This window comes from Idiotropiscis lumnitzeri, chromosome 20 (genome assembly GCF_059441095.1).
Source record: "Idiotropiscis lumnitzeri isolate Australia: NSW breed Sydney's pygmy pipehorse chromosome 20, RoL_Ilum_1.0, whole genome shotgun sequence".
NCBI lineage: Eukaryota > Metazoa > Chordata > Actinopteri > Syngnathiformes > Syngnathidae > Idiotropiscis > Idiotropiscis lumnitzeri.
In genome coordinates, this window is record NC_142410.1 from 10,981,004 (window position 1) to 10,992,360 (window position 11,357).

An 11,357-nucleotide genomic window follows, 5' to 3' on the forward strand; every position below is an offset into this window, starting at 1 on the left:
TTGTTCTGCCAGCCAGGGAATTACGTCCCGACGGTGCACAGAACCCAGCAGTCCTACCGGGTCTGCAACGACCTCGTGGCCTGCTTCGCGGAGAGAGCCGGGGTGGAAAAGCAGTACGCCCAGCAGCTCAGCCAGTGGAGCCGCAAGTGGAAGGCCATCATGGATTCTCGTGAGTAAGCCACGCACACGATGTGGAACCACGTGTGGGAAAATGTTGGAGCTTTTATTTTTGATTGCCTTTATCTATCTTGAAGTACTTCCGCAAAGTAACTCAAATTGGGTACGATTTTCTAGCTGTGCGTGATGACTTGCTACAATTCAATGGACATTGTGTTTCTCCTACTTGGCCACACGGGGGCGATCTAATACAGACATGCATGAAGGAGGCGCTCACCATTCCTCAGTAAGATATAGATAATATGAGTCGTTCTTTGCAGAAGATAAAGAATATATTGAGCTTTTGTTCAAATTGTTTTACTAGTGAGGACGAAGAGAGTAGTCTTCCATGGAGCTTTTATGTCAACGAAATGCTCAAATGGTGTTTCTTACTCATGCTTATGTCAAAACATTGCGAACATGCACAGCCTGAGTCATTTGGAAACGATCTCTTGATGGATTTTAAATGAGTCCATGTGCTTTAGAGTGGAAAGATGGAGACCATTACTTCTTGATTGGTTCCATGACTCACCTCGGAGGCCGGCTATGTTTCACCCCCCCCCCCTCCATTTGTCATGTCCCCGTCCTTCCCCAGGGCCGCTCTACGGCTCGCTGATGACGGCCTGGCAGAGTTTCTTCACCTCCACCGAGCGCCTGTCCGCCCTGCACTCGTCCGTCTCGCGGTCTCTCGTGGCCGAGGAAAGCGTCCGGGTCAGGACCTGGCAGAGGGAGAGCTTTCCTAAGAAACTCTTCTGCGGCTTCCGGGAAAGCCACGACAACAACGCCAGTTTTTCACGAGCGCAGAAACCGTGGAACAAGAAGCTTACCAAGGTTCCTCACATTCATTCCTAATTCTCAGTGGCTCAAATAAGCCAGGTGATTTTTTTTTTTTTCCTGTGAGAGGATGCTTCCTATTTATTGTCTGCGACTTGCTGTTGCCGCAAGAGGGCTCTCGCGAGACCACTTGCCCAGTTCGGACTATCTCGCATATGGATCTGATGAGTCTCGATTTAGCTCAGGATTTCCAATACAAAGCAGATGTTCCCCGCCCTCGTGCACAAGTAATGTCTCGGCGATGATTGACATCAGTGCCAGTGGCTGCATGTAACTCCCGCCGTTCAGATGTTTACAAGAGAATTTAATTTCCCATTCGGGCGCTTGAGTCATACCAATGTATTACAGAACGAGTGGGTACAAATCGCAACGGCTGGTGGGCGAGCGAGTACGATCAAAGTTTTTTGGGGAGAACCGTAACGAAAACTGTTGTTTACACTGGACGTTGGATTATTTGTACCGTCAAATTGCTGTGTGCATTTTCATTGCCAAAGATTACAACAACACTTGCAGACCACTCCCATTTCCAGTCGCGTTCACTCGGAATATTTGGTTTCATTTGTGTTTATACGCATTTGTGTGTTTGTGTTCAACAGCTGGAGAAGGCCCGGGCCGCGTACCACAAGTGCTGTCAGAAAGAGCAGAGTGCCGCGGACAAAGAGAAACACGCTAACGACGTCGAAAATTTGAGTGTAGAGAAAAAGCAGAAGGTGACCGAGGCCAGAGAGGTGGCCACGGACGCGAAAGAAAAGGTGATCGCTTCAAGAGTAGCCGCCTTTGGAAAAAATAAAAAATGAAATTCACAAGTCACAAATCCTACGTTTTGCTGTCCCGGTGCACGCGCTTGTGTTTATTCGGTCTTGCTACTTTCCTGTCCAAACAATGTCCTTTAACCTTGAATCTTTGCTGCATGCGCGGCCCTTATATGGACGTGCGTTGTCGCTAACACTGCTCTGTGTTTATGAAGTCCAGCAGGGGAGCAGTGACAAGCACCACACTAAAAATGATCATTTTCATCTTTGTAAAGGTAGAATTTGTGATACCGCCAGAGGTGACAAAATGTTTTACAATCTGTAATGAATGCATAAATGCTAAAAAAAAATCGAGTCCCCCATTGAAATGAATGGCAATGCCGTTAATCCGTTCCAGCCGCCTCCCCCCAAAAAAATAAAAAAATTATTATTTTGAATGAATTATTTTGTATTTTATAAACACATTTAGTAATGTCTGTTTTTGGCCTACTAGGGGGCAGTGTTGTACACACATCCAATTGCGTCCATAACAGAGTACAGAGTGCAGGGTATTTCTTTGAGTCACCGTGACTGTGATTCTCCGCAGGCTCGGGAGCGCTACGAGAAAATCCTGGAGGATGTGTCGAGCTACACGCCGCGCTATATGGAGGAGATGGAGGTGGTTTTTGAACAGTCGCAGGAGGAGGAGAGGAAACGCATCAGCTTCTTGAAGCAAGCCTTCCTGTCCATCCACAGACACCTCGACGTCACCAATAACGACAGGTGACCAGACCACCGTCTCCCGGACTTTTATTTGTTGCGTTTGATGACTGAGTGCGCGTGTGTCTACATCAGCGTGAAGGAGGTGTACAACGAACTCCATCAAACTCTGATGGCCATCAACGAGCAGGAAGACCTCAAATGGTGGAAGAACAATCACGGGCCTGGCATGCTCACCAACTGGCCAAAGATCCAGGTAGAGAATCTATCAAATAGCAAACCCTGCAAACTAGAATCGAGACATTTTTGCAAGTTGTAATTGCACAAAGTAGCCACAAGATGGCGGCAAAGCACTTAAAACGGAGAAGCTCGTAAAGGTCTCACAATTAACCACGAAAATGTCAAACGTCTTTCTTCAGGAGTGGGTGCCACCGGTGAAAAAGCTGAAAAGAAAGAAGAGAGAGCAGAAAAGCAAAGAAGGCCGGCCGTAAGTCAGCTCAGTCCCTGACGTTGATTCTTGATGCCTCCTGTTTCTTATGACTCTTCATTATTAGAGTGATGATCGGAGGCGTGAAGGTTCGAGCGCTGTATGACTACACGGGGGAGGAGGGGGATGAGCTCTCCTTTAAAGCAGGTGACGCAAACAAAATATTTCTTTCCCCATTCTGTTGTCGGCGTATTACAGACGCATACGAAGTTCAGTAAGCTGCGGCAATATTCGTGGTTCTTCGCAGTGGATAAAGAATACATGTCCCGCGAGTGTGTTATCCATGTGATGCTCGTTGTGGTCCCAGGTGAGGAGTTCCTGAAGGTGGAGGAGGAGGACGACCAGGGCTGGTGCCGAGGAATCCTGAGCGGAGGAAAGGAGGGCTTCTACCCGGCCAATTACGTCGAAATCGTCGAGTGATCTCACTCTTGCTGAACTGTTATCTCCGGAAGCCGTGTCGCGCGCGCACACAAATAGGTTTGGTTTCAAATTGAGGTTGTACTTGGAAATGAAGAGAGAACTTGGAAGCCGCCGGTGAATAAATTCATTGATCAGCCAGCGTAGGACTGTGTCAAATGTTGTCAGCTGAAATGTGCGTATTTTCATGATCCTTTTCTTGGCAACTGGATTTTTCATGCAGGTTCTTTCACGTCAATGTTACGATCCTTCATGATGGAAGAGAGTGTGTTCGCATCCCGTGAGGAATCAAGTTTGGGTCTTGTGGTTGATCACGTTTGGGGAACTTTGACTTTTTCCAAATAAAACACATCATTGTTTTCTCATCTACTCCGGCTTCTTGATAAAAAAAGATTTGAACGTGACTGGAAGAGGCGTGACATTCACTTGTGTTATTGTGTATGATTTATGACTTTTATGAATTTCTTTTCAATTATTTTCACATAATTGCTTCTTCTATATCATAAATATTACACAATAATTGTGCAAAGATGACTAATGAATTTAAATTCACAGTTGAAGTAATTCAAAACCAATTAAAGCAAAAATAAATTTACAATAATTACAATTGTTTCCCCCCCCTATTTTTTTAAACGCGATAACATTTTTCTAAAATTTTCCAAAGCTCAATTACACGATGCATTCTAATCTAGACTTCTCCATTCTACGTTTGCATTTCCATTCACAAATATTTGCGTTTGTTGGCCATGACGTGACTGATCCAAGTGTGATTGCGCAGCCTCGTGTGCAGTTATGCAGAAATCTCCGCGCGGTGACGTCGGCCACTCGGCAAGCCGCCCAGCCGGTCCGGTGAGATGTCTCGACAATCACATGGTGGATAAACTGATGTCACCTGCTGCTGCAACACTTGGAAGTCTTGTCAGCGTCCATGTCTGCCATCACATTGCTTGCTTCTGCCTCCTCGAGTAAGTACTCCACACAAACGCACGTCGGCTCATTTTTCATCATGTTCACGGCTTTGCTGTTGGCGCCGTGCTGGACTGCTTCAAAGTGAAGTTAGAAGTCAGCTTTTTATTGAAAGTTTTGCTGTCATTTCACTGCCCAGGCCTGCCCGACCGCGATGGAATTCGCTTGTGATTTTGTCTATGTGCCTCCACCGAAGGAAAGCCAACAAACCTTCAAGCGCTCAGGTGGGATTTGAAATTGGGGATTCTTATGCTCAGGGCCGTGCAAGCAGGAGGCGGCCCGACGGGGTGGTGGACCCCCGACCAGTCCTAGGGGTTGCAAAGTGGTCCCATTGTTGCTGTTTATTATTTATATTTATTTTTCCTAAAATAGTCTTTGGGATATATACATCAAGTATATGAAAACATCGAAAAAATTCTATTTAAATGTACACAGAGCCCTCCAAGTGTAATGACAGGTTGTCACCATACTTTAGTCTACATTGTGTATCTTTCCTGCGTGCAATTAATTAGCCGTAAATCAAAATTACATATCATTAAAATCATCCAATCATTGGCTGGGGTGTATCCCGCCTCTTGGCGAAAGTCTGCTGGGATAGGCTCGAGCACTCCTGGGACACAAACGAGTGAGTCATTTAGTTTCTATTGATGACTTGCCAGTTTCATAAATGGATTTAATCATTTTATTGTGTAGTCTGAGCTCAAAGCGGCAAAAAGTACCAGCCTGTTTCTTGATTTATTCAAATGATCGTCGCACTTTGACTCCGTCCACAATGCGGCATTAGCAAAAAGGGAACCTTGGCCATGCGGCTCATAGATCTGCTTGCGATTCATTTCTGAATTTTTTTTTTTTTTTAATGACTTACGCAATTATGCTATTAGGTTAACGACGTGTGACTTATTGCCACCTCGGCTTGGAGCTTTCAAAGGTCGTTATGCAACAGTCGACCGAAACAGACTTTCTATGCAATCCTTTCATAACAAACGTTTTCTCGGAGATAAGCTCGCTAAAAAGCCTTCCATGTGAGTCACGCGGGCTTGACGGCTTGAAAGGTTACACAAAGGCGTCATCTCTCCCGTTTGCATTCCTCGCAGCGCTTCTACCTCCCGTCAGTTGGGTCCGTCCTGTCCGAGCGCCCCCCCCTCCGCCCATCGAGGTCAAGGTGCCCGAGTCGCCCGCCAAGGTCTGCGAGCAGCCGGACCAGAGCAAGCGGCACGGGCGGAAGGTTTCCAAGTCCACTTTCTATGACAATGTCGACTATGAGATCAAATCTCCCGAGCCGTTGACGCCCACCCGAAAAACAGGTAGTGTGACAAAGCATCATCGCTGCGCATGTTTTCTTACGCTTTTGTGGTGGCGGCAAAAGCAAAACAAAACAGTCAAGATTCCAACAAATTTCCTGACCTGAGTCGCGTCTGCCCAGCAGCGTCAGCATATTGGTTGCTGGGGTCCTGGCAGGTGCTGGCGATAATTGGTGACCAGTCGCCAGCTGCCAGCAGGACAACACCAATAGTGATGGGAAAATAAAGCTTCAAATTTGCTTCATGAACCAGCTGTTGTATTTTTGAGTCCTCTAGATGGCACTGTTGAGAGTGCCATCTACGGGATTTCTTTTTTCACCAGTAGGGGCGTATTTTTTTGTATTTTGGGATAAATGTGTGTGTGTGTACCCGGCTTTCCCACAGCTTTGCTTCCACCTCACCTGAGACCTGCAGCAAACAGCCGCCCGCCTTCTTCCAACCAGACGCCTCTTTATGACAACAACATAGATTTGCAGTCGTCATGGTCCGCAGCTAGCGCGCCAAAATTACCGGAAGGCTCCAGACATAATGGAAACGCTTCAAGAGAGGCGACATGTAAGCAAACACAGCAAAAATAAACAAAAAAAAAAAAACAAAACAGAATGCCGAAAATAGTGAGTGGCCTCCTCTGACCTGAATTGAAGTGATGATCCATTTTAATTTGTATTTTTCCTCCCCGATTCCTTTCCATATTAATCAAGCGGAATCTGGTGTTAAGGAGTTGGTCAAATGACAGAAGGCTTTGTTTGCGAGTGGTCAAAATCAGTGTTCTTGAAGGACTCATTTGAAACAACGCATTTCCCGCAGCCTCAGCCCCTCGTCTTCCTCCTCGCCCTTCCTTCATGAAGAACATGCCGGAGTACGTGGTGCTTCTGCCCACCTCTTCCGCCACTGAAGAACCTCGCCTGTGCTCGCCTCCAGCCATGCCACCTCCAGGTACAGATCGCTCGGCGGCGGCGGTGATGGAACAAAACAAGAGCACATACTTTCTTACTGTACATTTTTCAGCTACCTATACTAAACATCAGTCCGTATATTTATTTTAAAAAAAAAGAGTACACTTTTTCCATGTGTGCTCCACAGCATCCACAGAAGATAAAGAGTCACTGCCGGGAAACCCCAACGTGATCCTTGTCAGTTTGGGAAAGCTGCTCTCCGAGAAAGGTCAGTAAACTCTTAGCGTGGTGGTTTTTGTCGAATACGATTATAATGATGTTGCTTGCGTTTTTTTCCAGTGCAGCACACGCAAGGAAAACCCACTTTGTGCTCCCAGTGTGGCTCTGTGTTGGACTCTACGTATGACAACCTGGTAGGCAAAACTTCGACAGTCTTTGCGCTCTGTTTAATGGCATAGATGCAATAGCGATGATCGTGCATATAAGCCGGGGGAAAAAAATAAAAAAAGTTATACAAGCCGCACCAGACTATCGGCCGCAGTTTTCAATGTTGAAAAAAAGGACTGCATGCACAGAACGATTTTGTACTGTGAATGCACTTAAAGGTACAAAAACAGCTTTTTAACATAACAAGAACTTTGCTAATTAAAACAGAACAGACCCAAGAGAAAAAAATGGATTTATTTAGCGTATGTTCTGATCTATAGAACACCCCCTAGTGGTGAAAGAAAAACCCACAGAAAAGCCCCACCGTCGTATTAGCCGCATGGTTCAAAATGTAGGAAAAAAGTAGCGGCCTATCGTCCGGCAAATACGGTAAATCGACATTTCAGCACAATTAATTGACAAAAATCCCTGACAGTGGTCCCTAAGAGGAACTTTCCCTCCACCAGCTCCTTTACGCAGTGTTGGTGTTGAAGTATTTTTCTTGAACTTGATCTTCTCCAGGTGCAGACGAAGGGGTGTTACTTCTGTGAGCCGCCCGAGCGCAGCGTCGCCACAAGCGCCGGTTTGCAGCACGGCCTGTTCGTGCTGAGCCCGGCCGAAAATCTCCCGAGTGCCTCCCAGCCTCTGCTCATCTTTTGCATCGACATCTCGGCCTCCATGAGCATCACCTCGCAGGTACGCAGCGCCTCGAAAAGGATCGCTGTTACTTCACTGCGCCGATTGTGATGGCGTTCTCGTCTTGTTAAGGTGTTGATGGGAGAGGAGTCGATCCACCGATCGCGACTGGAGGTAAGATCTCTTTTTTTTTTTTTATTAATTTGGGTAATTTCTGCGGTGAAATGCAAGCATATGTTTGCGGGATATTAAACGATTGTGTCCGTTCCAGTTCGTCCAGGAAGCTGTTCTACTGTGTGTTCAAAAGCTGAGCAACCAACAGCCTGACACGCCCGTCGGGCTCATCACCTTCAACTACGAGGTACAACTCAATGCAATTTTTCTCATGCATCTCCAAACGCTCATTTCATTTCATTTGATTCTCAGTGCGCCCTCTAGTGGAACGCCAAACAATGACTGTCTAAGTACAGTTCAGTTGTATTTAAATTGAAAATCTTTTTTTTTTTTTTTTAAAGAATTGATTAGTTGAACGGAATTTATTTTATTACGGAATTTATTCTGCCTGCCAATGTGCGACAGGTGACAGTACACGGATCCGGAGATTTCCCGTCACGTGTGCTGAGCAGAGAAGAACTGATGGACAGTGACAATCTAAAAGTGGCCGCGTCTCTTTTCCCGACTCCGCTGCCGCTGTCATACACCAAAAGCTTCCTGGAGGAGCAAGTTACAGGGTACGAGGAGCATCGACGGAGGCACAAAAAATATTTTTTTTTACGATCATTCCCAGAACTTTTCTGACATTTGACTTTTTCCAACTCCTCGCCACTTCTTTGGCGTCCACACGCCGTTTCTGCAGAATTTCCTTTCTCTCAATCTGATTAAAAACTCATGTTTTTTTTTTTTTTTGTTTTGTTTTTTTTCCCCCCTCCTCTGAAGGTTGTCTGCAGTGGGCATCACAGCGCTGGGCCCGGCAGCTCTCGTCGCCATCACGATGGCTTCCAGACACCCAGGCTCCAAGGTGCGTCGACCTATCGTGAACGCCTAAATGACCCAAATCCAAACAAGTGACATGACTTGAGCTTCATCTCGGCCAAAAGGTGATCATCTGCACAGACGGGAAGGCCAACACCACTTTAGGGAATCTGGAGGCGGAGGACAACGACGCACGCACGCTCCTCTCGTCCACCATCTTCTACCAAGAATTGGGAGAAGTTGCTGCCAATCAGGGGTAATTTCGAAAAGGCTTGCAAATAAAATGATTAGTGCTACCTAAAATCCATTTTGTTGCTTTGAACGTCACGATAACAGCGACGTTTGCCTCTTTGCCCAGTGTGACCGTGTCCGTGCTCTCCATCGAGGGAACTGACTGCCGGCTGGATGAGCTGGGAAGACTTGCTGATCGCACAGGCGGAAAAGTAACAGATCGTTTTATTATTTTTTTCCTTCCACCTTGATCACTTGTTTTTTTTCACAGCACGTGCACGTGCATGTGTGTGTGTGTGTGCCCATCGTCTCATTGTCCATCAGGTGGTGATCGCCAATCCCAGGATGCTACAGTCCGAGTTTGAGCAGATCATTGAGAATAGCACGATAGCCACCGAGTGCACCGTCACGTTGATTCTGCCCAAATCAATGTAAGATGTTGAATTATTATTATTTTTTTTTTAAATGCTCACAACAGATTTCAGCTTGTAATTCTGATTCTGAAGACAGTCTCATCTGCCGTTGTTCTAAAATGTAATCATTTTAATTCCTGTGTTGCAACAAACAGGCGCATGAGAGGAGAGAAAGAGGCGGGCCACAAAGCGGTCCGAAAGGTGGGAAATGTGCACCTGGAAGCGGAGATCACCTTCCAGTTCGTGGCCAACGTTACGGACGGTAAGAGACGCCGTTTATGTCACCCGTTAAGTAACAGTCGGGTTTGGAATTTTTGTGGAGCGGGACAGGAATTGTAAACATCACGGAAGACAAAAAGAGCAACTGAGGGAACGTGATGACAATTTTTTATTTTTTTTTTTAGAAGTCAGATTGGCTAAAGTGCTGATGGAAAAAAACAAATCAGCATGATGTGCTATATTTGGAGCGGCAAAACCGGTTTGTCAAATCAAAACAAAATAAATCTTGTATGACAACTTTGATTCAATTGGAATAAATGAAGCAATGATTTAACCGTGTCAAACAAGTTGTGTGAATGAAATAACTAATTTGTCCTAATGAACGGTGGAAATATGTTAAATTGGTCATTTTGTATTTGCAATAAATGACTCACCAAATACATTTGAGATATTTCAGATTTCCTTCATCAATTTGTCCAAACATGTCTTCCAGCGTCGCCGCCACTGCCCGGCGACACCGTCTCCGTCCAGCTGCAGCTCCGATACACGCAGAAGCACGGACAGACGATGCTGCGAGTGTTCACCATGACCCGAAATGTCACTCATGAAAGGTGATGTCCTGCATTTAATCACCGCAGTGCGACCGGGAAACTATTCACCGTCGCCGTTTTATTCCAAAATATAATGCTACGTCGCCGTTCATCTAAAATAAAATGACATCCGCCATGTTGCCAAAAAAACGCACTTCCCTGCTCCTCAGCTTGGTGGCGCTGTCCTCCGTGTCGCTGCCCATCATTCAGCTCAACTCCTCGCAGGCCAGCGCCGCTCTGGCCGTGCGAGGCCGCTTCCTGGACGCCCGGCGGGAGAGCGAGCAGCAGATGAAGCTCATCGAGAGAGTCATGTGAGTACGGACGGGGGAAACGAGAGCCGGCTCGTTTTTGCTCAAGTCGCGTCTGATTGTCTTCAGAGAGCACAACCGCAGCGCCGAGGACAGACAGACGTACAAGGAATGGGTCATCACCATGGAGCCAATATACAACAATATCTTCAGCTTCACGAGGGTCTGTTGTATTGTTTTTTTTTGGTCCTCATATGTCACTTTTTTTTTTTTTTTAATATAATCTCTTTTATTTTCCAGACTAAATCCGTCGTCTCCGACTCACAGGTAAATGACATCGGTGATGCTCGGGTACTTCCCGTTTATATTCTTCCTGTCATTGTGCTTTCGATTTAAAAACTTGTAGTAGTTCTCTAGCTAATGTTAAAAAAAATCCTTCCTGATAAAACACTCACATCTTTTCATCTTCTGCAATACTTGAAATTATTTCCAGCTACAAAACTGCAAGAATTCATCCGACTGTTCAAAAATACCGGCAGCATCCCACGCTACTTAACCAAATGCCTGACAGACTCAAACACTTCCTGCCAGCATCCTTTCTTGTGGAATTCTTCAAACCTCCAGCAATATTTCTTGTTGAAACTAGAGTACTTCCAGCTATTGTTACTTGGTGCTAGAATACTTCCTGCTGGACTCACTCCCTAACTCCCCGCGTGTCCTCCCACCAGTCTCTGACAGACGCTGGCGCAGCCTTGCTGTACACCATGAAGCAAAGCAACAGGAAGACCATCATGATAAAGAATAAGCAGGACCTTCACTTTTCACCCCATTGGAAGCCGTCCAAATACTGAAACCGCTGAGAAGACATATTACATTTGCTCCGGGGGGCTCAGACAAACTTTTTTTTTTTTTTTTGCACTATGCGGTATGTGGAACATGCCAACAATGAAGGCTGAAGCAGACGTCCACTGGTTGCCGTGGAGAGGAAAGGATGAACAGACTTAAGTGACTCCGGCGTGAGTTCATCATGGACAGGTTGGATGACGACTCGCCTGGCTGATAATGACGAGGAAACGTTGTCGTATTAAAAGACAATCTCGATAAGTAGAAGCGG

General features: G+C 46.0%; 2 protein-coding genes across 5 annotated transcripts in view; both read left to right on the forward strand.

The window, feature by feature from the left end:
• LOC148317719 (protein kinase C and casein kinase II substrate protein 3) overlaps nt 1–3,519 on the forward strand; it is a 9,103-nt gene extending 5,584 nt beyond the window's left edge. For all 3 annotated transcript variants that reach the window (XM_088284052.1, XM_088284049.1, XM_088284050.1), the window contains exons 3-10: nt 13–169; nt 752–987; nt 1,587–1,742; nt 2,329–2,504; nt 2,577–2,697; nt 2,861–2,928; nt 2,996–3,075; nt 3,236–3,519. In XM_088284052.1, the coding sequence (XP_088140178.1) occupies nt 13–169; nt 752–987; nt 1,587–1,742; nt 2,329–2,504; nt 2,577–2,697; nt 2,861–2,928; nt 2,996–3,075; nt 3,236–3,348 (1,107 nt within the window). In that variant the 3' untranslated portion in view covers nt 3,349–3,519. The remainder of the gene's footprint in view (nt 1–12; nt 170–751; nt 988–1,586; nt 1,743–2,328; nt 2,505–2,576; nt 2,698–2,860; nt 2,929–2,995; nt 3,076–3,235) is intronic.
• A 146-nt stretch (nt 3,520–3,665) lies between these two features.
• Nucleotides 3,666–11,353, forward strand: LOC148317720 (circularly permutated Ras protein 1). Of its 2 annotated transcripts, none has more exons than XM_088284046.1 (21): nt 3,666–4,310; nt 4,451–4,535; nt 5,406–5,615; nt 5,997–6,167; nt 6,420–6,548; nt 6,696–6,776; nt 6,848–6,921; nt 7,457–7,630; nt 7,703–7,744; nt 7,842–7,931; nt 8,150–8,301; nt 8,507–8,588; nt 8,668–8,798; nt 8,901–8,985; nt 9,098–9,204; nt 9,342–9,448; nt 9,899–10,016; nt 10,166–10,306; nt 10,373–10,466; nt 10,544–10,570; nt 10,737–11,353. In XM_088284046.1, the coding sequence occupies exons 2-21, from the start codon at nt 4,466–4,468 to the stop codon at nt 10,797–10,799; spliced, it is 2,148 nt and encodes a 715-aa protein (XP_088140172.1). In that variant the 5' UTR covers nt 3,666–4,310; nt 4,451–4,465; the 3' UTR covers nt 10,800–11,353. The 2 variants fall into 2 exon arrangements, with proteins under 2 accessions (XP_088140172.1, XP_088140171.1); XM_088284045.1 differs by having other exon boundaries at nt 10,972–11,353.
• The last annotated feature ends 4 nt before the right edge of the window (nt 11,354–11,357 follow it).

Coding starts and splice junctions, on each gene's coding strand:
- LOC148317720 (XM_088284045.1), top strand. CDS start 4,466: ATGGAATTCGCTTGTGATTTTGTCTATGTGCCTCCACCGAAGGAAAGC. Junction 6,777..6,847: donor AAAGCTGCTCTCCGAGAAAG/GTCAGTAAACTC, acceptor GTTTTTTTCCAG/TGCAGCACACGCAAGGAAAA. Junction 8,589..8,667: donor CCAGACACCCAGGCTCCAAG/GTGCGTCGACCT, acceptor CTCGGCCAAAAG/GTGATCATCTGCACAGACGG.